The sequence below is a fragment of the Pagrus major genome, chromosome 23, assembly GCF_040436345.1.
Source record: "Pagrus major chromosome 23, Pma_NU_1.0".
NCBI lineage: Eukaryota > Metazoa > Chordata > Actinopteri > Spariformes > Sparidae > Pagrus > Pagrus major.
Window position 1 is genome coordinate 5,873,896 of NC_133237.1, and position 27,208 is coordinate 5,901,103.

The following is a 27,208-nucleotide window of genomic DNA, read 5'->3' on the forward strand; positions in this document are numbered from 1 at the left end:
ATGTTGAGCAGTGATAATGCAAGTTATTTAAGAAGTCATGTAGGCAAGCAACAATTGCAATAGCAACCTTTTTTATTTTCAAGCATGTTATTGATTGGCAGCAAATTGGGGGGTTGGTTCATTCCAGCCAATCACAACGAAGCAAAGAGGGAGACCGCAAAGTGAGAGCCCAATTGTCTGTGGGCTGCATCCAGTGGGTGTGTGCAATGCATAGATATTTGAGGAATAGATTTTAAACGGAGATAACCACACCATAATGTCCTGAGAAAATGATTATTTTAATGTGTTTGTCCATGAGATAAAGCATATTACGACTGTCCTGAGTGCACACAGCCCACATTACCGCTCAGGTGAATCCTCCCACACGGTGTCACAGTGGGTGTATTGATGATCTGCATGGTCACTCTCTATGTGAGCGCACAGTCCATCGTAGGCGGGGAGCCGCAGCAGCAGCAGCAGCAGCAGCGGTCAAGTGTGCTCTGTTTAGGAGGGGCTCCAGTGTAGAGGCAGCGCTCTCTGTGCCTGTGCTGCATACCAAAGCCCAAATACATGCCTGCATTTCAATTGTGTGTGGTAGCTAGTTGCACACAGGGTCGCGTCAGGGGGATATCGGAGTGCTCGGTGAACAGGATCTGACCGCTGCTTTTACTGACTGACACCAGGTGAGTTATTATTATTGTTATTATTGTTATTATTGTTATTATTCTCATTCACAACGAGGACATGGAGGAGAGAGAGCATGGGGGTGTTGGACCACCGGTGTGGATGGACGGAGCCGTGTTGAGGATGGAGGATGGACGGTGCTCTGGAAACTTAGTTTGGCTGTTTGGTTAGTGAGTTCAGAGCCCACCTTTTTTATTCTCAGGTAGGTTAATGTTAGCCTGAGTTGCTGACCTGTTTGTTAACCTATACGTGTTATTGAGGTGACGGTGAAACAACATAAAACAAAGTGCTAAAGCTAGCTTCATGAGAACTATTTAATTCGAGCTAAACTAAACTTGCTACCTTCCCTGAAGCTAGTTGTTTTTGCTTATTCTCCTGGTAATACACATACTTTTAGCCAACATTAGCAACCTTATTTGTCATATCTTCTTATCAAAATTAACTTAATTGGTTAGCATTTCCATTTGCGCAGGTGAATTAGCGCAGATATTAGCCTAATATTTGTAAACAGGACGTCCTCCCCTCCGGACTGTTTGTTTCTGTGCTTTCTGGGGACTTGCCAATGCACAGTCATCGTATCTGTTGTATAAGCGCCATCTGTACAGACAAGCGCAGGTTGTGGATATTATCAGGGCGACATGGTGATGTGTTAACTGTGGGGTTTCCCCTACACTGCCAGGTTGACACGCCAGTAACAGTAATGGGCCATTCACGACGTCCAGTTTGATCTGTCGTGAGAGCGGAGCAGCCTACGCAGTATGCGCATTAGTATTGTGCGGCTCCATTCAGTGAGAAGAAGAAGCGCACACCATCAGACCTGCACTAAAACCTGCCTTTAAAATGTGCTCCGACTTTTAATTCGTGTGTCATGCTCTGAGCATGTCCCCTCCTCACTGTGTCCTGTGTATTACTCTGTCATACCACATGTCAGGGGTACACCGATTATCAGCCCTGGCCGATTTTTCCAGTGATCGTTATTGGTGATTTTTTCCATCAGATTGCTGATAAAATAAACACATTTAAAAATGTATTATTTTGGCTCCTATGCAGCATCATCTCACAAAATGTCACGCCCACAACAATATCTGATTGGTAACATGTCACAGTTATAAACACTGAATAATCAACGAGTAACTAACTGTTGTGGAGAGGAAGTATATAGTAGCAAAAATAAAGTACCTGAAAATTGTGCTTAAGAACTGTACTTGAGTAAATTGTACTTAAGTTTTTTCCATCACTTGATGAATATCGGTCCCAAATATCGGTTTTCAGTGTCCTTAGTTTCTAATAATCGGTATCAACATCGGCCCTGAAAAAGCCATATCAGTGGACCCCTACCACATAAGAGTGCAGGAGATTTATTTTGTCCCTGTCTCCTATCATTGATCTGACTGTTTATAATATGATTTGTCATATTTGTATTAAATATTTACAGTTTAAAAAACGAAATAATAGCAAAAAATACAAATAATCATAAAGTGAAAGTACAATATCCCTTTGTTGAGTCTGTACTGATCACAGACACCATCTGTGATCAGACATGACATGTGTATGCTGTTTCTGATATTTTATATCCCATATATAATGTCTAAAGTACCACTCCCTGTCTGTCCTAGGTGGCCACGTTGCTCTGGTAAACCGCAGCTAAGATGTCTCATCGGAGTGGGCAAGAGGACCCAGAGCGGTACCTGTTCGTGGACCGGGCTGTGGTTTACAACCCAGCCACGCAGGCCGACTGGACGGCCAAGAAGCTGGTGTGGGTACCCTCAGAGCGCCATGGCTTTGAGGCAGCCGGCATCCGGGAGGAGCGCGGCGAGGAGGTGCTGGTAGAGCTGGCCGAGAATGGTAAGAAGGTGGTGATCAACAAGGATGACATCCAGAAGATGAACCCGCCCAAGTTCAGCAAAGTGGAAGACATGGCTGAGCTCACCTGCCTGAATGAGGCGTCTGTGCTGCACAACCTGAAGGACCGCTACTACTCGGGACTCATATATGTGAGTGACTTCGACCAAGACCCTTCAAAGATTGTCTGTTTTTCTTACTGTGTATACTTTCCACAGTGGGGAATGATTAACCTTAAATCTCAAAGATCCCCTGGGTCTCACAGCTGTAGATTGACTTTCGCCCCAAGCTATTATAATTGTGAAAAGATCTTCAGTATTGTTGCTTGAATGCACACCAGTCTTAACTTTTAGCTGTCTTTTGCATTCTTATGTTAAAGTAAGATCTGATTTGTCAGTGTTTGTTTGGGAACAGAGAGGGCATTGAGCTTTTGGCTGTTCTGAAAGAATCCTGACCACACAAACACACACATATTTGCACACAGTATGAGTGACAGGTCTCGCTGGTCTTTTAAACATTGCCAGACTTTAACCGCCGCTGAATCTTCTCTCCTTAGTGCCTCTAGGATACAGATTGTTGCCTCCCATCGTGGTTTCCCTCTCACCTCAGCCAAAGGCAGGCCTCCTACATAAACACGACTGGTTTCAGTTTGTTTGTCCTCCTCTGTGCTCCTACTGGCAGGCCTTGTCTGATCACAGAGATGGCTTGACCTCTCTCTCTCTTCTGTGGCAGACCCACTGTGGAAAAATAAACAAATTTGGCCCAAAATATAGGGTACAAAGAAGGATTCTGTCACCTAAGGTTCATTCCGTTCCACAAGACCAACATTTTTAAATTTATAAATGAATTTAATTTATTAGAGTACTTTGGAAAAACTCCCTGGTCAAAAACGTAATCCAAAACAAACACATTTAAATTACTTGAGTCACTATGGACAATGCATTGATTTTCTTGTCTAGTTTCTTAATTATGTGTCACATTCTGAATTGATCAGAGTCGACGTCTGTAGTTATGTGTATTGTCGCATTGCCACTGTCCCCATAATCCAATTTGACTACAGATGGAGCTGCTCTGTGATGTTCTAGTTGTGATCTTGACCCATTTAGTGACATGTTTTCCAGGAATAGAATGTGGGTTGGCTATCACCTGAGAGACTCTGGTTCAGAGACTGCAGGGGCAATTGTTGCTCTCCCCATCACATCATGATAAAACATCGTCACTGGCTCTTGACCCTTCAGTGAAGGTGTTATTATCAACTTCCCATATGCTTTGAATTGACATGCAAGTCCCCCGGTTCCCTCCCGGGTTCCTCTTCATTTTCTCTCTCATACCATGGTGTCATGGTTTCTACTTCTTTGTGGTTCAGAATTGGCTTTGGAGCTTGTTAATTTGCCCCATGGCCAAGAGAAATTGAAAACATGTGTCTGGCTGTTTTGGTTTTCTATCAGGAAGAGAATTTTCCCATTCAGCTCACTCTTAGAAGAAGAAACCCCCAACTTTTTCCAGTGTGTTTGACTTACCCCCCAAAGCTCAGCTACATCTACTGCAGACATAATATAATGCCTCCCCCAGGCTGTGTCCTTAGTTGGGGTGGATGCAAGGGAGGACTTCCCTGTCTGAATCATAGTGGGATCAGCATAGATCTGCTAAAGTCTGCTGCTCACCTACTTTTATGTAAATATTTACCTTTTAACCGGTATGGTTTTACTGGGCATGCATACTGCAGTCTGTAGTTCACTTCACTTTCAGATATTCAAGTGGCTCCTCTGCTCTCAGTTACTTTGCAGTTAGGCACTTTTTTAAAATACAGATAGGTAAACTGGGTATTTTGAATCAAGATCCAACAAAAAATGATAACATAAAGCTATATACCGCAATTCACAATACTGTAATAATGTAGGTTTTTTATTTTTGACACAGTAGCCCCTTTGACACCCAAAGTATGTGGAAATTTTAGCCCAAGGAACTACTTTCTTATGAAAATCAAAGGTTCCTTCATCTAGTTGTTGTCTGCATTTCTACTGAGGTCTAAACACCCACAAAGATTAGGGAAATGTTTAGCACTGCAAGCCAAACCCCCAAAGTTCCTGTACTTATGGAAAGTCAAGCATTGGAGCAGGGACTTTTTGGGGTATCATATAATGTCCCAGGAACTTAATTTAGATCCTGGTCCCTGTGGTGGAAACGCACAAAGTTCCTTCAAAGGTTCCTCCAAAGGTTCCTCATCCCTGGCTAATACTGATCAATTACCTCATCAACCCCCCTACACACATACAGTAAAGTCATTACCAACAGAAATCCTTATTTTGCCACTTAAACATCCGTCAACTTCTTAGTAATATTGGCAAAAGTGTGATCATGTTCTCTCTGTTTGCCTATATTCTTTCTGTGGATTGCGATCGCACACCTTTACTGTGCAGCAACTGCAACCTGAAGGCTACCTCTGCGGTTTCAGGCCTTTGTGTGGTAGCTATGATTGATTCCTCTCTCCCATGCCGGCTCCCACTGTGGCCCTTTGCCCATCTGACGGCTCCATCTGTGCGAAGTCAGTCAGCGTGTTTAGCCAACTCATTTATTGTAGCAGCTTGCTATCTGTGAGGTGGTGAGTCAGAGGCTAACCGCAGCACTACACACAAGGCTACACCAAACTAGCGGGGCTACAAGCAGGCCTTTGTGTCGTTAGATAAGCCTCAGCTGTCAGAAAGCCTCAGCATTCTTCCATGGCAAAAAGATCGTCCGTCTGTCTGTCTCCTGCCGCCCACTTCAGCTCTGCTGCTGCAGCTCAGTGTCCGTCCTGTCTTCACCAACTCTTTCCCACACTCTCTCTCTGTGCCTCACTGCTCCTGGACAACAGTGACATGGACTCTTGTCTTTCTTTCATCTTGATCTCACCTTATTAATTTTATGACATTTCGATTATTTCTGTTATTCAAGTGCTATTTGTGTGCAAGCCGAACATGCCCCATTTTCCTACTCAGATTTTGTTCTATTTTCTAATGCTGGATCTGCTGCAGGGCAACAGGTAAAGCAGCACAGAAAAAAAACAAATGCAAATAAAAGTGCACCGTCATGCTCCTTCCCACATCCCTGTGGAGACGTGTGGATTAAAGTCAAATGCAACCTTCGATATCTGTTTTCTTTTCGTGTCACCATGATTTTGAAAAACATAACCATGAATTAGAAATAGAATACCACTGATTCATGCTGCATTGTTAACATACTGCGGTATGATGGCCACCCTGCTCTAGAATTCAGCGAGCAAGAATTTCCAACTTATTAAAGCTGCAGAAAAGCAGGTGTGCTGCTGCTGTTGATGTTATTGGATACCATGCATCTCAGTGTATTGATCATATTTCAAAAGCCTCGTCGGAAGTATTCACGAGCTTTGTTATGAAATCACTAGAGCGAAGCGCTGTCAAGGGAATGGTCAAGGTCTCCTGTACTCCACACAGATCAATGGCACTGAGGCTGCCTCTGCACCCAGAGTGCCCTCTGCAACCTCTACAGTGGAGAAGGGCCTATCAACATACTGTAGGCACGCTGCCTCACTGATCAGAGATGGCAGATGGGGTCGGCTGTTGTGTCTGCTGTTGGCTGTGTGTTGCTCAGCTGTTACTAGGCCACGGCATCCCCTCCCCTGGATCTGATTACACAGTGGAAATATCACCTTCTCTTTCCTGGACGGGGCCAGACATGTCGGTTTGGCAGGCGGTGTTGAGTTAGCCGTATGCTCTGGGAGCTGGCAACAGCAGTAGTAAATGTTCTATATTCTGCAACGATCCTGCAAGATTTTTCACTATGAGTGCAACAACAAGCATGCAAAAATTATGTCTTGCTTTTTGATTTTTTAGGCATTTCTGTTAAATTGAACACAGAGATTGGTGGATAAAGAAAAGGACCTCTGACTTTAACTGTAGATAAATGCCAGACTCAACCTCAATTCAACCACTGGAGTTATTTTTAGAGATCAGATTGACTGACGCACCATTTCAGCTCTATTCAAAACAAGACACTCTGTCCAGTTTTAACCAAATAAAATATGCATATGAAGACATGAAGCAGCAAATTACAATGCCCCCTTTAACCCCTCAGTGGCCTGGGTCCGTCCACCTACAGTCCAGGCATCTCTGTGCAGCCTCGCCAGCTGCCTCAGTGCAGAACCCTGTCGCAGAACAGAAGAGAACAGAACAGACCCCCTATTTATAGCAGCTCCAGTTTTCAGATAAGGGTGAATTAATTTTTCATTAGCCTCGAAAAGGAGAGTGGAGAGTTAGAATTTCAGCAGGCCCCTGTCTCTCTCCGTCTCTGAGCTCTCTCCTCCTCTCAGGTTGGGACCAATTTACTGCAAGGCTGAGAACACGGTTCACTGTTTGTTACACCTCAGCTTCTCAACTGGATTGGACCTAAGGGAGCCCTGTCAGCCGGATCATTGCACCACTCTTCATTTCTGTCAGCCTCCCTCGTCTTTGCCACCTTCTCTCTCCTACCCCTTTCTGCTTCGTGTTTATTTTATATCAGCAGTACAGAGCATCAGTTGCTCAATGCTGCTGACTGAGGGCCCAAACTGAGCAGTTACATAATAGCAACAGTCTTCTCTCTGGGACCTGCTTTGTGAACCTATGGCTGCTGAGTCACTCGCAGCATGGTGCCTCATTTGGCCTTGGATGTAGTTTTAATTAAGAGATGTCACAATGATTGATACTTGATATGAAAAGACCCCTTTAGGACATAGGTTCTGTAAATATTACATGCCATATATGCTATTTATTGACAGCAGGAGCAACAGGAGAAAAGAGCAGAATGAACAGTTCTTGAAACAATTACAGCTCTTTAAAACAGGCTCAGTCATTTTATTACAGCCTCTGTAGAGAACTCAGGCTTTTTTATGATCTCCAACTCCTGAACTTCATCTCAAAACATTAAACAGATTGTGCTATTTTTTTCTTTCCTATACTCCTGATTTTTTTTAGTTTTGTAATGCAAGTACTCCTTGTAAACGAAAAGTATCTGCAGAGTGTACATGTGGTCCCAGAAGGAGAAAGAACAAACATTTCTGCCACACTGACCTTGAAGCCAGCAGGGAGCCAGCTTGATTGATAAACTTAATAACACAAAATAATGACAACTGACCCAACAAAATCCTATATTGATTCTACTAAATGGCTAAAATGTAATCATATCAGTTTGTATAGAATGTATTTTTGTATTTTTACATGAAAAAAATACTTGTATTTTAATTAGATACTTTTTGTTGTATTTGTTCCCATCTCTAATTGTCCATTAATACATTTTTAATTGGTTACATTCATCGATTAATCCATAAATATCATTACGTTTCACCATCCAATGGGTTCAGCCCGAATGAACGAACAGTCCATTTTTACAAAATTGTTTCAGTCGATCATAATGTCAAGTATCGGGTTTTAATTTTTTGATTATTGACTTTTCTGAATCAGTGTTTCAAGAGAGAATCGCAATGCATTTAAGAACGTATTTTTTTCCTCAACCTCTAACTACTATTTTATTTCTAACTGTCTAACTGATCCAGTTTTAGTTCTACATTCCTTCAGTATTGTTATGACTCTCTTCCACTCTTAATGGTTTAAGGTTCATATATATATATGTATACATTTGCATGTAACTGTTAGTAGTTAAAGTTCATGTTTCTAAGTATGTACTGTATGTGAGTAGATAGTGAGGTAAGTAGAGGTGGGCATTGCCATGCCAGTGATCAATGTCATACTACTGGTTAGCAGTTTTGTCTCTGTGTAGTCTACAGCAGCATCTGCAGAATGAGAGACAACCGTTGCCCCACCAGGGCCTCTCACTCACTCCTGGCTGCCTCGCTGCCTGGTCGTTTCAGCCTGCAGCATAGCTGAGAAGTGTTCATACCACACACACTCTCTGGGGAGAAATCTTCGGGCTAATTACACAGCCAAATGCAACACCATAACTCAGAAAGTAGGCTAAACGTTTGCAGTGCAAGCTCCTTGCTGCCACATGAGTCTTTATAATGTCCATACACTCTTTTGTGTAGCTCTGTGTTTGATTTAAAGTCTTAATAGCGCTCTCAGGGCATTGTGATGCTTCAGAAGACACAACAGTCTGTTTAGTGTTTCATTTACTCAGTCTGCCCTGTGTCTATCACTATGTTGCATGCCAGCTACAATGATGTAAGCTCCTAAAACGTGGGTAATGACAGCTCCTGCTACACTGACAGAATGCAGACCTGATGATTTAAAACACTATGACTTGCCTGTTCCATTTTAATGTGAAGGACACTGATGTTTTACATTTTTCTCTCTTCCAATTCTGGCTAGTGAGAGTTTATCTTGCCTGTTTCCAGCAGGATTTGAAAAACAGCCATGGCTTTGTTAATATGTTTTAACATTTCTTGAAAATAAAGTGATTCTGATGTTGAGCTGCAGCTTCTCTTTGTTCCTTACTGTGTAATCATTTCCCATGTTCTTCTGTTTTGTATCTTTACAGACATACTCTGGCCTTTTCTGTGTGGTAATCAACCCCTACAAGAACCTGCCCATCTATTCAGAGAACATCATTGAGATGTACAGAGGGAAGAAGAGGCACGAGATGCCTCCGCACATCTATGCCATCTCTGAGTCAGCATACCGCTGCATGCTTCAAGGTATGACAGGCACTCATTTTCCTCAAATTGACCTTTTAATTTTGTTTTTTATTAAGCTCTTTACTTTTAATTTGGTCTTCATTGACAGTGTGTTATGATGATCATCTATTGTGTGATTTTTAATTTTTCAAGATAACATTTAATGAGTTGTAGAAGTATTTTCGTCATCTCCAGGGAGATACAAATATGTTTTGACTTTCAGTTGGAAAAATTATGGGTTCTGGTAGCATCAGATCCAGAAATGCCGGAAACTGTTGTTTTTTTATGCAAGTATGTGCACATTTGGCCGGGAGTTTAGCTCACTTGCAGGCAGCATGGGGTTTGGCTGCATAGTCCAGGAGATTAGTATGTGAAGAAAGTGTGTGAAGTGTGTGAAAGGTCATAAGGTCAGAGAGGATGTGACATCACCGATAATGTCTGAGAGGTTTGCTGTCATAAGGAGGGGGTCAAGTAGATGACTAACTATCTGGCAGATTTGTTACCGTGTCATGTCGTCAATTAGTTATTACATGGCAATAAGAGGCTGTTCAACCATCGTCAACAATGTAAACACTAGGCAAAGCATCTAGGATTGGACTGGTTTCTTTTTTGAATCACTGCAACTTTTTTTCCAAGCATGCAAGTTCAAATTCAGACAGGTTCAATTCATAGTAATGATATTATTTTAGGATAAATTTGTGCTGCCAAACATCCATACTTTGTGTTTGCTTCCCAAACTTTTAAGAAAAATATAATGCAGAGACACTCTTAGAAAGTTTTGTTTGTTTTGTTTCCTTATATTGAAATATTTTGTGTTTGAGTGTTTCTGAATTATTCAACAGCTCAACTAAAAGTACATTCTTCCATGTGGATTTCTTATGATTTATTGTGTTGCTGTCTATTTGGTTATCTACAGTGTATCAGCATTATACTGCCAGCAGAGACAGACAACAGCCTCTCTCTCTGTTTAGAGGAAGCAAGTAGCGAGGGTTAGACAATTCTGAGCTCCTAATAGCGTTGGTGTTGAGAGGCTTGCCTGCTAGAACTGATGCCCTGTGACAAAGAGATATGTAGAGAAAGAGAGAGAGAGAGAGAGAGAGCAGGTTCAGCCAGCGTCAGTCTTCAGGTTGTCATTAACAGATCTTGTAGAGTTGTTTTCATCCTGCAAAGCTGCTTCATGCCGTGAGCTGCAGCTGTTGCATGCTCAAAATGTTAGCTTGTTTGCAGTTTATATTTTAGGTTCATGTCAAAGATAGTCCAAATTGTTCAAATGAATAAAGTCTTTAGGAGAAGAGTTGTGCATCTTAGTCTGCACCTTGCAGTGTGTGCATTATCAAGATTTGAACATCTGAGCATGTTGAAAAAGTAAAAGAGCCACAAGAAACAGGGACTGTGACCCACTTTGGGTCTGACGAATTGTTTTTGAATCTCTGATGTAGAAGAACCGCTGCGATAAGCAGAACCTTTATCACAGTCTATCAGTGTTTAGACAGCCTCAGCCTCTCTGCTGTGTGCTGTCAGTGTCAAACCGTGAAACAACAGCATTACTTTCTCCCTTTTGTTTTACATCCACAGGATTTGATTCTATAAAAAGCATGTTTGCCAACGTTTCCCTTGCCTTTTATTATAATATTTGTCCCAACATACGTTAGCCTTGAGGTGACATTGTCACTGATGTTCTGGTTGACCTCTGCAGCTGCGGCTGTAAAGCTCCAGGGTTTGTGTGTCTGACTGATGTGCTGGAGGCTCCCTGTCATTACACACCCTCAGGCTGTGTTCTGGGCTCTGGTCTAGGCGGGCTGGATCTCCACACAGCTGAGACTTTAACTGGAGCCCTGGGCTGAGCAGAGCCAGAATGTGGACCATTGATTTTTAATGTTTGGTTCTGGACCTTAAAGTGTGTATTATGTGAAGATCAGAGCTCCAAAGTCCTGGAGAACTGTATTTGTTAAGGAAAATATGGGGCTAATGTTTCCCAAACCTTCTTAACTCACTCCATTCCTGTTGGCATCCCTTTTGTTGCACTAACCATATGTTCCTCACACTAAATATAGCTTTATTCAGAACCACACACTCCACCCATACTATTATCACTATGCAAGATGTTTGTCTGGATATGAGACACCTCTCCTGTGCCACCATTCTTTACTCTTACCCCCTTATTCCCTGTCGGCGGTGTTCATTCTTTTGGACTGCTGTCCCTCAGAAGCGAGGGGAGAGGCGGGGGGCAAAGCAGCCCTTGGAATGAGGTCATCGCTGTCCCAGCTCTCCATACCATGCTGTGCTAAATTCTACAAGCTGAGTCATCGTCAAGTTGTCGCAATCGTCCGAGCAGCCCGTTACCCTCTGCTGGGTGAGCAGGGGTGCGTCACCATGGATACCTGAGTGTATCTGTGTGTGTGACCAAAATAACCTTCCCCTGGGATGTCTAACAGAGGTGTCACTTGGTGAGAGTGACAGTATTTAAACTGGCAGCAGTGAGGGGCTTTTATTTAATGTAATTCACTGAAATCTCCTTCAGTTGGTTTCTATTTCCTGTTCAGGATGAGAAAAGCTGTGTCTTTTAACGCTCCAAAGCTATTTAGAATCTCCTACTGGTTTATAATTGCTTTCTTTCTTCCCTCAATGACTACCCCTTTCTTTGCTTTACTCACTAGTTTGTTCAGACTTCTTCTTTCTTTCTGTTTCTCTTTCTTTCGACCAGAATGTTCTGGCTTGGAAGACGCTGAAGAGGAAAATTCCCCACATCCTTGAAGGCATTTTGGTCGCCTTTCACTTAACATGAAAAATACAAACCGCAGCTCTGCTGGAAGCTTTGTGGTGGCTCAGTTTGCTTTGTTCCTTCCCTCTCCTGCTTTGATCAGGAAACACAGGAGGACAAGTGTGTGGAATGTCCACCTTCTCATCGCTCCTCCACGTCAGGGTGTAGCCAGGGTTGCCATGGTTAGGCCTCTGTTTAACTAACAACGCTGTGTCCCCATTTTCTCTTATTTCACCCCTCAAACAGTCAGACCACAAGGTTTGTGCCACATATTCAGATTCCTAGAGACTGTGTGCATGCATTTGTGTTTTCTTTCATTTTTTTCCCTCTTGTCTGGCTCATGCTGCTGTTTCTCAGGAAGACAGATAAAGCAGACTAACACCCAGGTGGCAACTGCATTATACAGTAGTGTTACTGCAGCTCAGCTTACTCAAGAAACCACAGGGCCTCACCGGGCAGGTCCTAATTTTCTGAGGTGAATGCCACAGATGGCTCCTCTGTATGTATGCACTGGAGCAGTAGACCTCTCTTCAACAAAACATGTGAAACACTGCATATATGCATGTGTGTAAGTCAACATTAAATTGACAAACTATGGTTTGGATCTTGGCAAAGAGATATTGGCAAATTAAATATCACAGTGGGATTTCTTTAGATTACTGCCAGTCTTGCAACTCCACCCAATGGTCAAAGTTATGGCTGCTTCTTTCACTTTGAAGCAAATGTGGTGCGCGTGCAAGTTGTGCAACTCCAAGAATCTTAAGCCGCACAGATGGCACTGAATGGTAAAACATGTTCAGAAATGGCTGAACAAACCCCTACCTGTTTCAGGTGTTTTTATTTCTCACAGAAGGGTGTGGATATCTTCCGACATTGCTGCTTATGTGCTCTACGCTTCATGCAGGTGTTTGTTAGAAGTGTGAGAAAGATGAATGGCAAGTTTTCCAGATGGTAGGTCCACATTCTCACACAGCTCCCACACCTGTCACACAGATGATACCAGGTGAAAATTAAGTCGAAGAGAACTTACGGAAGTTGCAAAAAAGAGACTGGAAGGAGGCTGGAAATCGGTGCACTCACACAAGCAAAAAAGTGGGTTGAGCTACCCAGAAACAACATTGGTTCCCAACTACGAAGTATGAGTGATACTAAGAGCCACTGTCTGCTCATCAGCTGCTGTTTGGCAAAAGATAAAACTGAACTCATCCTCTACACTCCACCCCACATATCCCCAAATAGTATGAAAGCCACGACAGAGAGAGAAACATTGTAATAACAATCATTCTACCCCACATGAACTACAGATCCTCTAGACATGACATGTCTCTTATCCAGCAGCACAGAGGGGGGGATATAGGAGGTGAAACAACACTCAGAGAAGTGGAAAATCTCGGAGGCGAGAGGGAGGTCCATGCTGGGAGAGAGACAGGGAGAGACGAGGGTTCGTTGAAGGCCTTAATATTGAAGGGGGATAGTGGGGGAAAGGTCTGAGGAGGATAAAAGAGGGAAGAACCCTACAGACACGACACAGGATTGGTAGTGGAGATTTAAGAATAAAGAGGAGAGAGTAGAGGAGGAAAGAAGGCAAAGAAAAGCAGAGAATGAGGGAGTCAGGCAAAAGCAAGAGGGGGCAGAGGGGACAGAGTTATGGGGGAAACAGAGCAGAGGGTACAGGGGAAAGGCAGAGGGGGCGGCCAGCATTGTGCCTCACAATGGGGGCTTTGTGCAGTCTGAAGGGGGCTGGGACCAGGGTGTAGTGTGTGTGTGTGTGTGTGTGTGTGTGTGTGTGTGTGTGTGTGTGTGTGTGTGTGTGTGTGTGTGTGTGTGTGTGTGTGTGAGGGTGCAGATAGGGAGGACTGGAGCCACAGAGCTCTTCCCTAAGAAATGAGGCCTCTTGTTGGGGCAGTGAGGACTGGAGAGGAGGCCTGGTGAAGGGCACACCCAGTGCCTGAGTGACAAGACAGGTGTGTGTGCGTGTGTGTGTGTGTGTGTGTGTGTGTGTGTGTGTGTGTCAGGGACTTTTTCCCGGTCTTCAAAAAGACTGTTTGTACTCACTACATGTTCAGGGGATGACTTTCAGACAAATGGGGAAGCCTGTTTAAACAGTATGTTTGCATGAGTGTACTGCAAACATTCTCTGTCTTACACACATACACACACAAGCACACACAGACACATACTACATACAAATACATACGGGCAGATGAGTCATAGACGACAGACAGCTGTGGAGTTCATAAAGGATAAAATCATATTTCTGTTGGGGATCATACATCTTTTCTGATTTACTTTCCCCCTGACACTTCTTCTATCTAGTCTGGATAGGGCGATGACTGGGAGGGCTGTTGTGTGTCAGTTGTCATGTATATGTACAGCATGTTACTGTTAAATGAAAGAAGCCTGAATCTTTTATTCTCAGTTGACATTTTTTTTTAGATATTACAGGTTAATGGATTGCAGAGGCTTGGCAGAAATCACAGAATAAGTATGAATGTTAAGAAGACTGTATCTATTTCACCCACAGCTATTGCGTTAATTATTTAGACTATTGTCTTTATTTCAGGACATAAAGGTGAAACTTGGGATGGGTATTTTAGGTCATTTCCCTATTCAGGTCTACAAAAAAAATAAGACAAACATTCAAGGGAAAATTTAGGAAGAATAAGCCACAGTCCACCTGTATATAAGCCAATCTTGTTGACTTTGCGTGTGTTTACACATGTGTAGTCAATAGTCAACACTCTTCACTGCCATGAAGCCAGGTGGTCTGTGTGACTGTCAGAGACATTCATAGAACTGAGAGACGATGATTTAAAGTCTCTGTCATGTATTCCCCTCGTTCTTGGTTGGTGTTGTCATGAGAGACACATAGCATTGATACCAGAAGCCTGAGTAGGACAGATAGGGTTACCTGACTGATGCTGGGACTGCCCTCTCCCTGACACCCACTGCAGGCCAGGGAGAGAAGCAGCTGGCTGACTGGTGCTTGATCTTTTCAGTCACTGTGTTTAATGAGCAACTGATGACACATCTGTATTTATTAACACATTCACAAAACTCAGCCACATTTTTGAGGCAATTTTACTTTGTTTCACCTCTGCCTGTCGCTGCTGCCTAGATGTGTGACCCAGTTTCGTTTTAGAGCTGCCACAATTAATCAATTGATTAATTATTTGTCAGATGATAAATTAATCAGCAACTACAATAGTTTGATGATCAGTTTGAGTAATTTTTAAGAAATAATGTCAACATTCTCTGATTCCAGTTTCTTCGACATTAATATTTTCTGGTTTCTTTACTCCTTTATGACGGTAAACTGAGTATCTTTAGGTTGTGGTCAAAACAAGACATCTGAGGATTACATTTTGGGCTTAAGGAAACACTGATGAACTTTTTTCCACCTTTTTCTGTCATTGGACAGACCAAACAACTAATCAATCAATCTAGAAACTAACAACACATTAATCGACAATGAAAAGAATAGTGGATTGCAGCCCTATTTCACTTGAATAAATAATACAAACGTGACACTCTTGTCACATTTGATCGCTTTTTGATTCAGTTTATTTTATATTCTTTCTCTGACTCCACTAGATTCAGTTGTACGCGGCCACACAGTCTCACACTGATACAGTTGCCCCTGTGTGGCTGGACCCCTGCTCCCCCTTGTGTGTCTGGATTCCTGTGGGGCTACAGAGCTTAGCACTGCGATATTAGAGGTGCCAGCATAAACACACAGCACACGAAAACAGCCTTGTCCTGCTGGATTATGGCAGGCCTAGCCATCACAAAGAACCACTGTGGGCCAAACAAGCCGCCCGACGGCTGCCATCTGCAATCGATTACCTTGCCAAATACTCTCTGCCATATCTGCCACAACTGCTTTCTCTCCCCTTTCATTGGCCTTAAGGCAACACCCAACAGCACAAGGCTAATTTTACACCCTTGGAAAGCGTGCTGTTGTGCATAAACAAAACTGCCTATGTGTAAGACTTGTAGTGCAAACTGCTACTCAAGATATCCACTGTCTTTAGTGGATAACCCCGCCCAGAGAAGTGTGTAGAACTCATTGTTGGCCTTTGAGCAGCAGTGGTGATAATGTGTATTATGTTTCCATGGGACACTTAACAGGTAATCCATGTTGACAGTGTAAAACATTGACAATAAATGGACATGATGATGTGTGACAGCAGCAGGCGAGCTGGGAGTTGTCCATGATGCTTCATAGGAGCTGTTTCCAAACAGACGTGATGACAAAGTAGAAAAACAGAGTGGAGTTCTGCTACTCTCCTCGTATAGTGCTTTCATTGCATTTTACAATAACACCTAAACTCTGCCAAAAGGAAGAGGTCACAGATTTTAATAAGCTGATGACATATATGCAGTCTTCTTCCTGCAGTTTTGGGCCACACATAGGCAGGCATTGTGGATCACAGCATATCACACCTTGTGCTGTAGTAAAATATTGCCTCTGCTCACGTGTAGGAAGAGAGACAACTTTTTTCGATTTATGACAAAATACAGAATTTTCATTTGGATCATCAGCTGGAAAAGAAGAGCTGTGAGGAACCAAGATGAACCTAGCCCACAGAGAAAGTAGTGGCATTGTTCTAGCAGCAACACTGAAAGATAAATCAAGTATTAATAGGGCAGTACTAGTAATAGTAATCGATATATCTTAGAAATCGCAATATGGCTAAGTGCAATATTCAAATCTGCAATGGTAAAATGCGTCACAACATACCATTATAAATGAAGCATTGTGGTGTTAAAGAGATGCCCCAGCCTACATATCATTTTCCAGACATGAGAGAACATTATTGTTTGATAAGGACCCCAGCAAAAATCACATCAATAACATCATTGCAATATAATTTTTATTGCATATTGTTCAGCTGTAAGCAAAATGGAATTCAGAATCACTCTGTTCAGAATGTTTTAGATAGATTAGATTAAAGGTTAGATGATGAGCATACAATTGTGTTGATTTGGAGTAGTTATTGATTATGAGTTTATGACTGGAATGTAATTAAAATTTGTATAGCCAGTCTAACCAACAACAGTCTGAATCGTGACAGAGTATATCAGAAGCAGAGGATAGACCATGCACCCTGTCACTATTGTGGGAAATGAGAACATAAGTACGTCTCTGTGTTGTTGTGTTTGCTATTTTGAAGCTGTTGGTACTTTGTCTGGCATCATGACCACTGTGGTCAGTGAACCAAAAGGTACAGTACGCCTCACTGTTGCCATGTGTCACTCTTCTCCATGTACTGCTCTGTGTCACTTATGCGTGTTGCTAGTCCTCTACAGCAAGCACAAGCTACAGGTAGTACAACTACTCAAACTGCATGAAACTCTCAGTCCCACCCTCACCAGATGTTACAGTCCCACTCACTGACTCCCGACTGGGAATTTGAGCCATGGATACCAATTCTACTGCGCTACTCATATGTTGTCTCTCTGCTATGCTGCCATATAGCCGGCACATATCTTCAGGCCAACAGACATGAAGTACGGTTAATGCAGGGGAATAGACATATTGGATTTCAAAGACTCTTCTAATTATTCCAAGAATGTTTTCCACACCAGTCCAGCACCTCTCCATGAAAAACACGTGGGACCTGGTCCTCTAAACCCCTCTCTCTATCTCTTTCTCTTTATTATCGCTCTATCTATCTCGATACCCCTCTTTTCCCCTCCCAGGATTTTCTCATTTCACCCCTCCGTCAGAAACATTTGAAAAATGTGCTTTGTGGGACTTGAAAAGGGAAAGACTCCAAAAGCCTGTCTGAATGCTCTCTGTGGAGCTGAGCTCAGACAGTATAACACGAGCCTTACGAGCCAAACACAAGCCCACAGGACATGTGGCTGAGAAGCTGAGTGTAACAAGCAAGAGACTCTAACAGCCATATGTGTTCAACACTTCTCTTAAATATACTGTTTAATCTATTACATTCCATTTCTCTTACCAAAGTTAGCCATCATCAACTCGCAATTTAAACATGAAGTACTTGAAACAGAACATATTTAACCTAATTAACCTAACTCTTGTCTCCAGTCTTTTTTTGTCTTTGTACAAATAAAAGAATAGTTTCGGGGGAACAAAGAAAATACTTGTGTCATGTACAACATGTGGGAAACATATCAGCTCATGTATGGATCTACAGCCAGCAGCCAGTTAGCACAAAGACTACCAGCACTTCTAGTGCTCACTAATTAGCATGGTATCTATTGTTTGTAGAAATTGTCCATAAACTGAAGTATGATGAAAAAATTCACAATTTTACGAGGTGTTTCTGTTTCTCGGCTGGGAGCAGTTGCCATGCAACCAACTGAGGCTCCAGGAAAGTTACTGCAACCAGCCAAAAAATGGTCCAGCACATAACCCCCTTAAACCCCCCACTGTCATGATCTGTCCATCTGTTTAACAGACAAAAATGAAAGATATTGATTTTCTCCTCTGACTCAAAAAGTGAATAATTGTATCAAAAGATCATATAATCTCCCAAGCTTTTCCTTTGAAGTGGCCCCAAAGCCAACCATCTAATAAAGACAGAGAGACACTGCTAACCCATGGAGCCCTTGCTGTAAATCAAATGAATTTATCTGTGTGCAAGTGCGTCAGTATGTGTGTATGGACTTAATTTTCATGAACATTCAAAGTGATGGCACAGATGAGATTTTTGAGTTGAGTCAATTTTTCTTGGCTTCAAACAAAGTGAAGTGGGAGTGCTCAAGTGTTTTATTAGGATCAGGTGATGCAGTATTTGGTATGAAATCACTGTGTTTCTGCAGTTTTTTCTCTTTTTACTACAAAACATTACGATTTTTTTGTATTGCTATTAAGGCAGAGTATCTAATGGGTAACATTAAATGAATGATGCTACTGATAATCGTGTTCAATACCGTTGTAGTTAAGCATTAATGAGCCATACATCACCACTGTAGTCTGCAGTTTATATACTGTATCTAAACACTAATTTCCTATCTCGCTGTAATCCTTTACTTGTTATCAAAATGCAGGTTCACATGTTTAAACCAAAGCTCAGGAGTGTTGACATGCATTAAACAGCTTAACATGCTAAGTGAGAAAACTCAAGGTGTTGATGACAATAGCTTCCTCTCCACCTTTGCATGTGTGTGTGTTTAATGTATCTCTACCCTCACACACTCACTCAGGTGCTCCCTCACACACTGCTGTCATTTCCTCAAGGGTGGGGACATTCACTAACCCATGATGACAATCTATTTCTGTCTGTGATCTCAGCTGTCAACTGTCATCACTACCCTGAAACTGAATCAGAAGTACTGAAACACACTTAGGATTTCATCTGCAAGTATGTCAGCAGGCGACATGATGGTATTTATAGCTTTTTCTGACTCCCATTTGCCATTGTGAACTTTCCTTCTGCTATCCCCATTTTCCCTTGTTCATTCTCCTATCTGGTCCCTTCCCACCACACCCTTGTCGCCTCTTCTCACCAGCCTGGGAAGTATTCGCGTGTGCCAGATGCACAGGGGAACATCCTGTGACTGGCAGTGGGATCAAGTACGATCTCCACCCGTTTGTTCATTTGCTGATGGCGTAAAAATGACGCATCTCCCCTGTATAGTCTGCTTCTGACCTCTCTGTTACTGATTTGCACAGAGGGGGGTGTTTTATTTGTGGCTGATGATGAAACACACAAGCTAATAACCATAAAAACAGACATACCCCAACAATTTGCCCCTTAATGTCACCTCTGTTGCACCACCAGCTTGCTGAAAACAACGCCTGCTCCACACCCAAGAGGCCCCAGTGCTTGTAGGGAGGGAAACCAGGGGCATCAGAATTCCAGCACATGCACACACACACACACACACACACAGATTGGTACACGCAAATGGCCAGTCAGCTCAGGGGGGCTGTCTGCCCCTCTGTTCGTAGGCTCATGAATGCCTATGAATGCCTCACTGACAGCTGGTTCAACAGCATTACAGTGAATAAAGCAGCAGTTGAGCTGTTAAGTCACTCAGTGGTTACAACCGTATACTGTATGTACAGAGAAGTACATTGTAGTGACTCAATAGAGTTTGATCTGTGAGCCAAAATGTTAGTGTGTTATCCTTAGCTGATATCATGAATTATTAAACTGCTGACTTTGGTGCAAGTTGCTACAGATGTCATTTTTGTGCTCATTAGAGACAGGGACTGGTAGTCTTGTGACTGCTGTAATGAGAGATTTTACAACTCTTGTATTTCTCATCTTTTAGCCTTACATGTAAAACACTCACTGTGGTGGTAAAAGATGTGGAAATTGAGGAAGCAGGGTGGCTTTATCAAAGATGCTATTGAGGTGCGTTATGAGAACTGTAAGAAGCGTCATTTTTTGCATCTTAGCAAAAACAAAACAAAAATGTTTACTAAGTGTTGTGTGGGAAGGGCCGGGTGGAGTGGGGGCATAGCCGCTGCTCAGCTGATGAGAGCCGGCTAGCTCCAGAGGAGAGAGTTGGGTGCAGAGCCTGACCTTCTGGAGGAGTAAACAGCCATAGGCACATCAGATTCTGCTCTGACCCAGAGCCATTTTCCAATGGGAGGAGAACTCAAAGATTACTTTTAAACTTTTGGGATAAAAAAGTGGATTTATCCTCACTCCTGTTTATCAACCTGACTGCAGCAACAATCCACAGAGGTGACTACCAGTGTCGGGTGTTTATGTTCTGTAATGTCGACTGGAACTGGAGGGTAAATGTTACTTTACCTCATGAACATAACCTTAAAGAGAGAACAGGGTGGAGCCAGAGTGACAACTGGAGTCTCTGGTGAATGCTGATTTATTGATTAATGATTAAACTGAACCACACACAGTTTTAGTTTTTTTAATTAGTTTTATTCACATTAAATGTAGTTGCATTCACGGACTTCCTTCCTCACTTCATACCAGATAGCGACAGGCTACCAAATGAAATGCATTGTTGTGTAACAGTGTAAGTAAACAACTCAACAAAATATACAACAAAGGTTTAGTCATTTTTAGATATTTTAATGCAGGCTTCTTATATATCTTTAGCAATACAAAAGCAGGACGCCTTCACAGTGAGACTTGTTTTAATTGCTTTATGCTAGCGATATCCTCCAAGTTTGTAAATTGGCCACTCATAGACACCAAGTACTGGATGTCAGAATTAAATGTATCCTGTGATCGTTCAGGGTACTTTACTGTCTGCTTGTAGCCAGGCGTCTCCTTTGCTCTATTCCACACAGTAGTTGACATGACTATTAGTATAACCTTAATCACTATTCGAGGATTTATATTGCTTCGAAGTCTGTTTATCTCATCAAAACTTCAGCTGGAGGATGTAGTCTATAACTCATCTTCAGCTCTCGACTTAACTGTGTTTAATTTGCGTGTTATCATAATTGTCCAGAAGCTTAGAAGTGACAGTTAAACACTGCAGGTACCCACAGACCAGAACACTTTCCAGATCACGCTGACTGTTTGCTACTTCCACTGTCTGGGAATGTGAATGAGCTCTGTCTCACTGATACACACACACATGCACGCACACACACACACACACACACACACACACACACACACACACAAGGCTTTGTTCCTATGGTTTTAAGAAGCTCTGGACTGTGTTCTGTCTTTGCTTTAGGCCTTTATGAGTAAGCAGGCTGCCATTTTTATATTACCTCCGCACTAATACAATCACCATATTCTACTGGGACGAGGGAGTTGTGTGTGCATGACTGTGTGTGTTTGTGTGTAGATCTCACCACATTTAAAAGCAGTTTATGAGAGAGCAGCTCACTGGCAATCACTCAGGATTTCTTACATGTGTGAAGTGGTTCCCATGGCACTAGAAGTTTCACTGTGTGCAGTTGCATTTTACAACTTCTTTTATGAAGCAAATTGTGAGAGCTCGTGCTGTAGTGTGGAAAAAATGTGATACATCCAGTTGCAAAGACCCTCAAAAGGTTGAAAATCACATTTTCAAGCCAACTTCCATTTTTGTTTTTTGTAGCTGCTTGTTCCTAATCAGAAAATTGTGATTTTGCTCCTTTAGTTGGCAAGAAAACTCCTTTAAATATGTTTTAAAAAGTAGGTGGTCATTCAGTTCCTCTATACATAAATAAATCAAGGGGCAGGGACTGGTATCATTTCTTACTGTAAGTTAACTCTGCCAGTGTTTTCACAAGATTAATGAGAATACGTGAATTCAATCATGGATTGTTTGACAGCTAACTGATTCACATGCGCAGAGCTACAATTAAAACAGTTCGCAACAATTTGGGGCAATTTGTGGGCTCGACTTTTTCTCAAACTGCATTGAACTGGAGCCATATTGCTGAGGACCATTGACAACAAATGGACGTAATTATGATCCTTGTGCCAAGAATGTGTGTGAACACTAAGGTTTGGTTTGAGCGTGGTGTGTGGAGAATGTTTTAGCTGGTCATGGTCAGGAGTCCTCCAAACTTTTCAGTCTGGAGCTGAGATGAGAAATTTTGTTGCACACTCAGCCGCTTGCTCATTAAATACAAACAAACAAAAATGACTGTTAAGAGTGTTATTTCAAGGGAATCCATTTTGAACCGCAGCTTAAATGATGAGGTCATTATTTTTTGCACATTTTTGCACATAGATATAAATATAACCTGTAGTTCACATTACTTCTGACAAGTTTCAAAGGCATACCGTAGTGATATAAGAACACCACATAGACTCTTCTACTCTCCAAATTAGTTTTTTTTTCTCCGATGAACAAAACATAACACCCCTGTTCCATCGTGCCAGTTTGCTGACTCATTTTTTTATGAATCAATTCGGCATTGTTACTACCTCCGCTGCTGAGGCGGTGTCTTCGTACCTTTAACACAGAACAGCGAGGTGGAATAATGGCGTAACATATCCACCTTGACCAGGCTGTGTTAAAGGGGCTATAGATTATTCAACATGTTTCCCCACCTTCCAGTATATTGTCTTAATCTCTTGGCCTCAAAATGTGTTTTATTTACTAAGAACAAGGAGCTCCATATAAAGAAGGGGGAATAGTTTACAGTAGATTACATGTATGGGTATGAAAACAGAACAATAAACAGAGTTACAGCCTGGAGAGGCGTACCGAGGCTGTACAAGGTTAAATGAGGTCGATAATAAGGGGTTATGATAACGATTGGGGCTTTTGTTGAGACGGAGGGAGAGGGGGGAACGCTCTGGAATGTGAGGAATGAGGGTTTGTTTAATCCTCGTGGGGGATAAATTATTAGCAGCAAAAGGAACCCTGCTGTGCAAGACAGGCCCGTCTCCTACCTACCATGGGAGTCTAAAGTGAGATCATGTGTATCGGTTTTCGTACACACGAGACAGACACTGCGCAGTTGTTTAAATTGATTGAAATGATAGGTGAAATTTACATCAACTTCAGGAAATTGGTGTCACTGTGGAGCTGGAAATGGCTGTTACATCAGTTGAAAGTGTTGTTTTTGTAGAACTGCCTGCTCTCAATCTTGAACATGGAGCAGAAGTGAAGCATTTCACCCTTCAGTGAACCGTGCTATGACACTGCTGCAATACTGATTGGCCTGAAAGCTGCCTTTTCCTGTGCTGTCATTTAGATTCACATTTAGCTCGTATCCAAACAGAGACTGAACTGTGGTCTAACCTAAAAGCTGATGAATGAACGGGCAAACTTTATTTCCATCTCCTGTTAACATTACCTAAATGACTGGCTGTGAGTTGTTGTGGTGGAAATAACAGTGCAGCTAAAACTTCTGATGAGGTGTTCAAATTAAAAACATCTGTTGATGTGGAAAAGTGATTTTGTCGTCAGTACTCTTTAGTGGTCTGAGTAATCTGGCTTTGCACCATTCATGGGGGGAAAAGGGGAAATGAGAGCAACAGAGGGAAAGAGGAAACACAAAGGGGGTAAAGATTTAGTGAGGCAGTAATGAGCTACTGGAAGGGAAGAGCACATGCAGTTTGATTGGTCCACCTACGCCAAGCCAGCATGGCATCCTGGGTAAATATGACCCAGCAGTTAGTTGCCGTGGTGATCGAGGAAGCAGCAGCTGCCAAGGTGGGAGCACGGACCAGATGGATGCACGCACACACCCACTCAAACAGCACAGGCCAAGTTAGACAGTTCAAAGGGAATTTTCGGAAAAAGATCCATCACATAAAGTTTAACAGCAGAGCAAGACAAAGTTTAAAAAATTAAGTCAAAACAAAGAATACATCTTTATAATTGCTAGGCTGTCAAAAGTTCACAAGATCTGAAAATCTACTCCGAACAATAACTGATAATTGATAACTAAGTATGTGTTTTAGATGGAAGAGAATGCTATTACAAAACTTGCCATTGGTTCTGGTGAGTGAAGTCAGTATCTACTTTATGTTGTCTGACTTTACAGAACAATAGAATCATAAAGTAGGTGGTAGATTAAAGCTATGATTGTCTGTCGTGCAGAGAGCTCAGAGGTGGAGGTGATGGATGTCCGCAGAAGAATATGAGGTCAATGAAAGATATAAAAAGGGAATCAGAAGTAAGCTGGGTAAATAGATGTCTGATGGGCAGCAAATTAAGTGAGTGTGGCTCTAATGGAAGTTCAACAGTGTGTGTCTGTGTGTGTGTGTGTGTGTTTGCTGACCCTTTATTTTCTTGATCAGACTTTTGTGAGATTCCTTTGAATGGCAAAGGAATGAAAGGTGGGCTGTGTACATGTCATTTATCCACATACACTCCCAAACATCCCAACCTCACTTTCATAGGTCCATCTGTTTTTTCATCTGTGATCAGATCAGTCAGTGAGGGTCAGCTGAGGTCATCTTATCGCCCACACTGACCAGAGATTTTTTTATAATGATGATATAATGATAATGACACCGGCACACATAGAAATGTCTTATATAAATATGACACATTTTTCTGAATTTTCTTTTCTTTTGTTGCTCAGTTTTTGTCCGTATAGCTATGCTATCTGTTAGTGCTCATGCTGCTACAATTCCAAACAAATGTCTGCTGCTGCTGCTGCTGCTGCCAGAGGGACAAAACATTGTTCTTGTACACCAGAGGAAACGCTTATCTGTCACATGGTGTTTATTAAGGCACCAGAACAACACTTGAGGTAACTGTATGGGCAATTGTCGGACTCTTGGGAGGATGAGAGTGACGTAGGGTGAACCTTTTTTTTTTGTATCTGGAGATGCAGTGGATTACAAGCAAGTGCTAATTTCAGAGACGTGAGGTCACACATGCAAACTGGTTCTCCCTTTAATCATGTAAAGCTGTTCAGTGAGTGTGTATTTGGTTTTCATTTTCACGATAGCTTACACAGTGTTGCGTGCCTCAGTCCAGTGAGGCTGGAGATGTGATGTCTTGTGAAAATCAACATTAGGTGCATCTGATTAGCATCAGGTTTATGTAGATGTGGCTGTGAAACACGCACAGGAAGAGTAATCAAACTTTGACCCGTGTCTCGAAGGCTGCCTCATCATCAAGGGAGAGTGGGCCGGATAAAGTGAGCAGCTCATTCATCATTCCCACTGTTACAGTAACGTCCAGCACAAGTGTGCATACATTTGCTGGTACATTCATCATTTTTTTGATGAGAAAAAGCAGACTCTTGCTGGAAAGAGAAAAGAGCACCCCATTTAATGACGTGACGTCTCCAGGTGCAAACACACACACACACACACACACAGACACACATACACACACATACGTACAGCCAAACTCATTTGTCACCTGAGGGAAGTTTACGCTTTAGCGCAAGAACAAAAGGTCATACTTTGGTGAAAGATAACACCTTAAAGACTGTCTTAACTGTCTGTGAAAACTGACACACAACAAGGTGTGGGTGAATGGGTTAGAGGAGGCAATTATCCCCACAGTGGGTGGCTAATATTATCCATTAGAGGATCTGACTGATCATGGTCTTTAGCTGCACTGGCTAAAGAGAACTACATCAGAGAATTTTGAACAATTCCCTTAGCAATGCAGCTCATAGTTGTGTGAGATGTGAGTGTATACGGGTGGCCCCTGTCCTTTCAGTTTTATTAAGTTTAGGAATTTGAAGTTGTTCCCAAATTTGTCTTTCTCAGGAAATGAAAAATCTCCTTACTTCCTGCAACAGTTGAGGAGGAGGACTCACATTGTGACTGGCACAAGATGTATTACTTTAAGATCATTATCAAAGCTGTTGTCGTCTCTGTTCCTCAATAAAGTCTTATGTGGAACCCAAAAGACCTAAATTGCATCTCAGCTCAAGGAGCCCGTTCGCACACACAACCTGAGATAGCATGCCACCATGATGACGTCCACAGAGCTGCTCCCTCCTGTATGCCGCTCACCTCAGATGTTTTAGCCTCTGGCCTGTGTTTTTGACCCATGAGACAAGGTCATTTCAGCTATGTCGTCTATCCACTAAAGGGTGCGGTGACGTCAGGGTCCATATTTCACACAGTACACAAGGAGACAATTTTGGGATTTGAAGTCATGCCTGTAGGTTTCACAGTGAACAGTCACTATACTACATGTGTTTTTTATCAGATGACTCTTGATATATGGAAAAAGTAAGTTTAGTGAACAGTTTTGCATGTTTGTAGTTGTCGCTGGTGTCAGAAGATGTGTTGAATCTTTATGATGAAAATGTTGTTTGATAATTAATAGTGTTAAATAACATCCAGTTTATAATCAATTGAGAAGATAGCTCAAACTTGATGGATGGTGTCGATGAAGGGGTTATTACGGTCATCTTAGTTACTGGGGTACATCAGACAAAATATTTGGGAACCACTGCTCTACAGGACCTTAAACACTTTGCCTGATAATTTGGGGCAGTAAAACCTGCTTTTTTTTAGCTGATCCATCTATATATGAAAGAAATATGCTACATACATGTTCACAAGTGGGTATAATAAATTAGGGCATGCTCTGATGGTGACAGTTTCTGTTAGCTGATAACTGGTCAGTTCCCTCTTGGTTCTGGTCTTTGTAGTATTTTTCAGCCTTCAAAGTTGAGGGGTCACACACTTCAGTGAGCATAGATAATCCTGTCATCTGGTCCTTGGTCTGAATTCCTCTGTGATGAAAGGTGTTAGAGCTTTGGTTACCAGTCTGGGTGTCAGTTTATTGCCATTACACAGCATGGCTCTGCAGGGAAGTCTGGATGAAGGAGGCTGAGGAATGGGCTGTTGGCTGTAAAATGTGCTCTTGACACACACACACACACACACACATACACACACACTGGATTTATGTGACTTTGGTGTCCATGGAGCAATATTTCAGTGTTTCCTGTTATTCTCTGAAGCATTCAATGTCAG

General features: G+C 42.3%; 1 protein-coding gene across 1 annotated transcript in view; it reads left to right on the plus strand.

The window, feature by feature from the left end:
* The first annotated feature begins 516 nt into the window (after positions 1-516).
* The window catches only part of LOC141019544 (myosin-10-like), a 54,928-nt gene continuing 28,236 nt past the window's right edge, over positions 517-27,208 (plus strand). Inside the window, exons 1-3 of the mRNA XM_073494493.1 lie at positions 517-662; positions 2,280-2,657; positions 8,995-9,151. Coding sequence (XP_073350594.1) covers positions 2,313-2,657; positions 8,995-9,151 — 502 coding nt within the window. The 5' untranslated portion in view covers positions 517-662; positions 2,280-2,312. The remainder of the gene's footprint in view (positions 663-2,279; positions 2,658-8,994; positions 9,152-27,208) is intronic.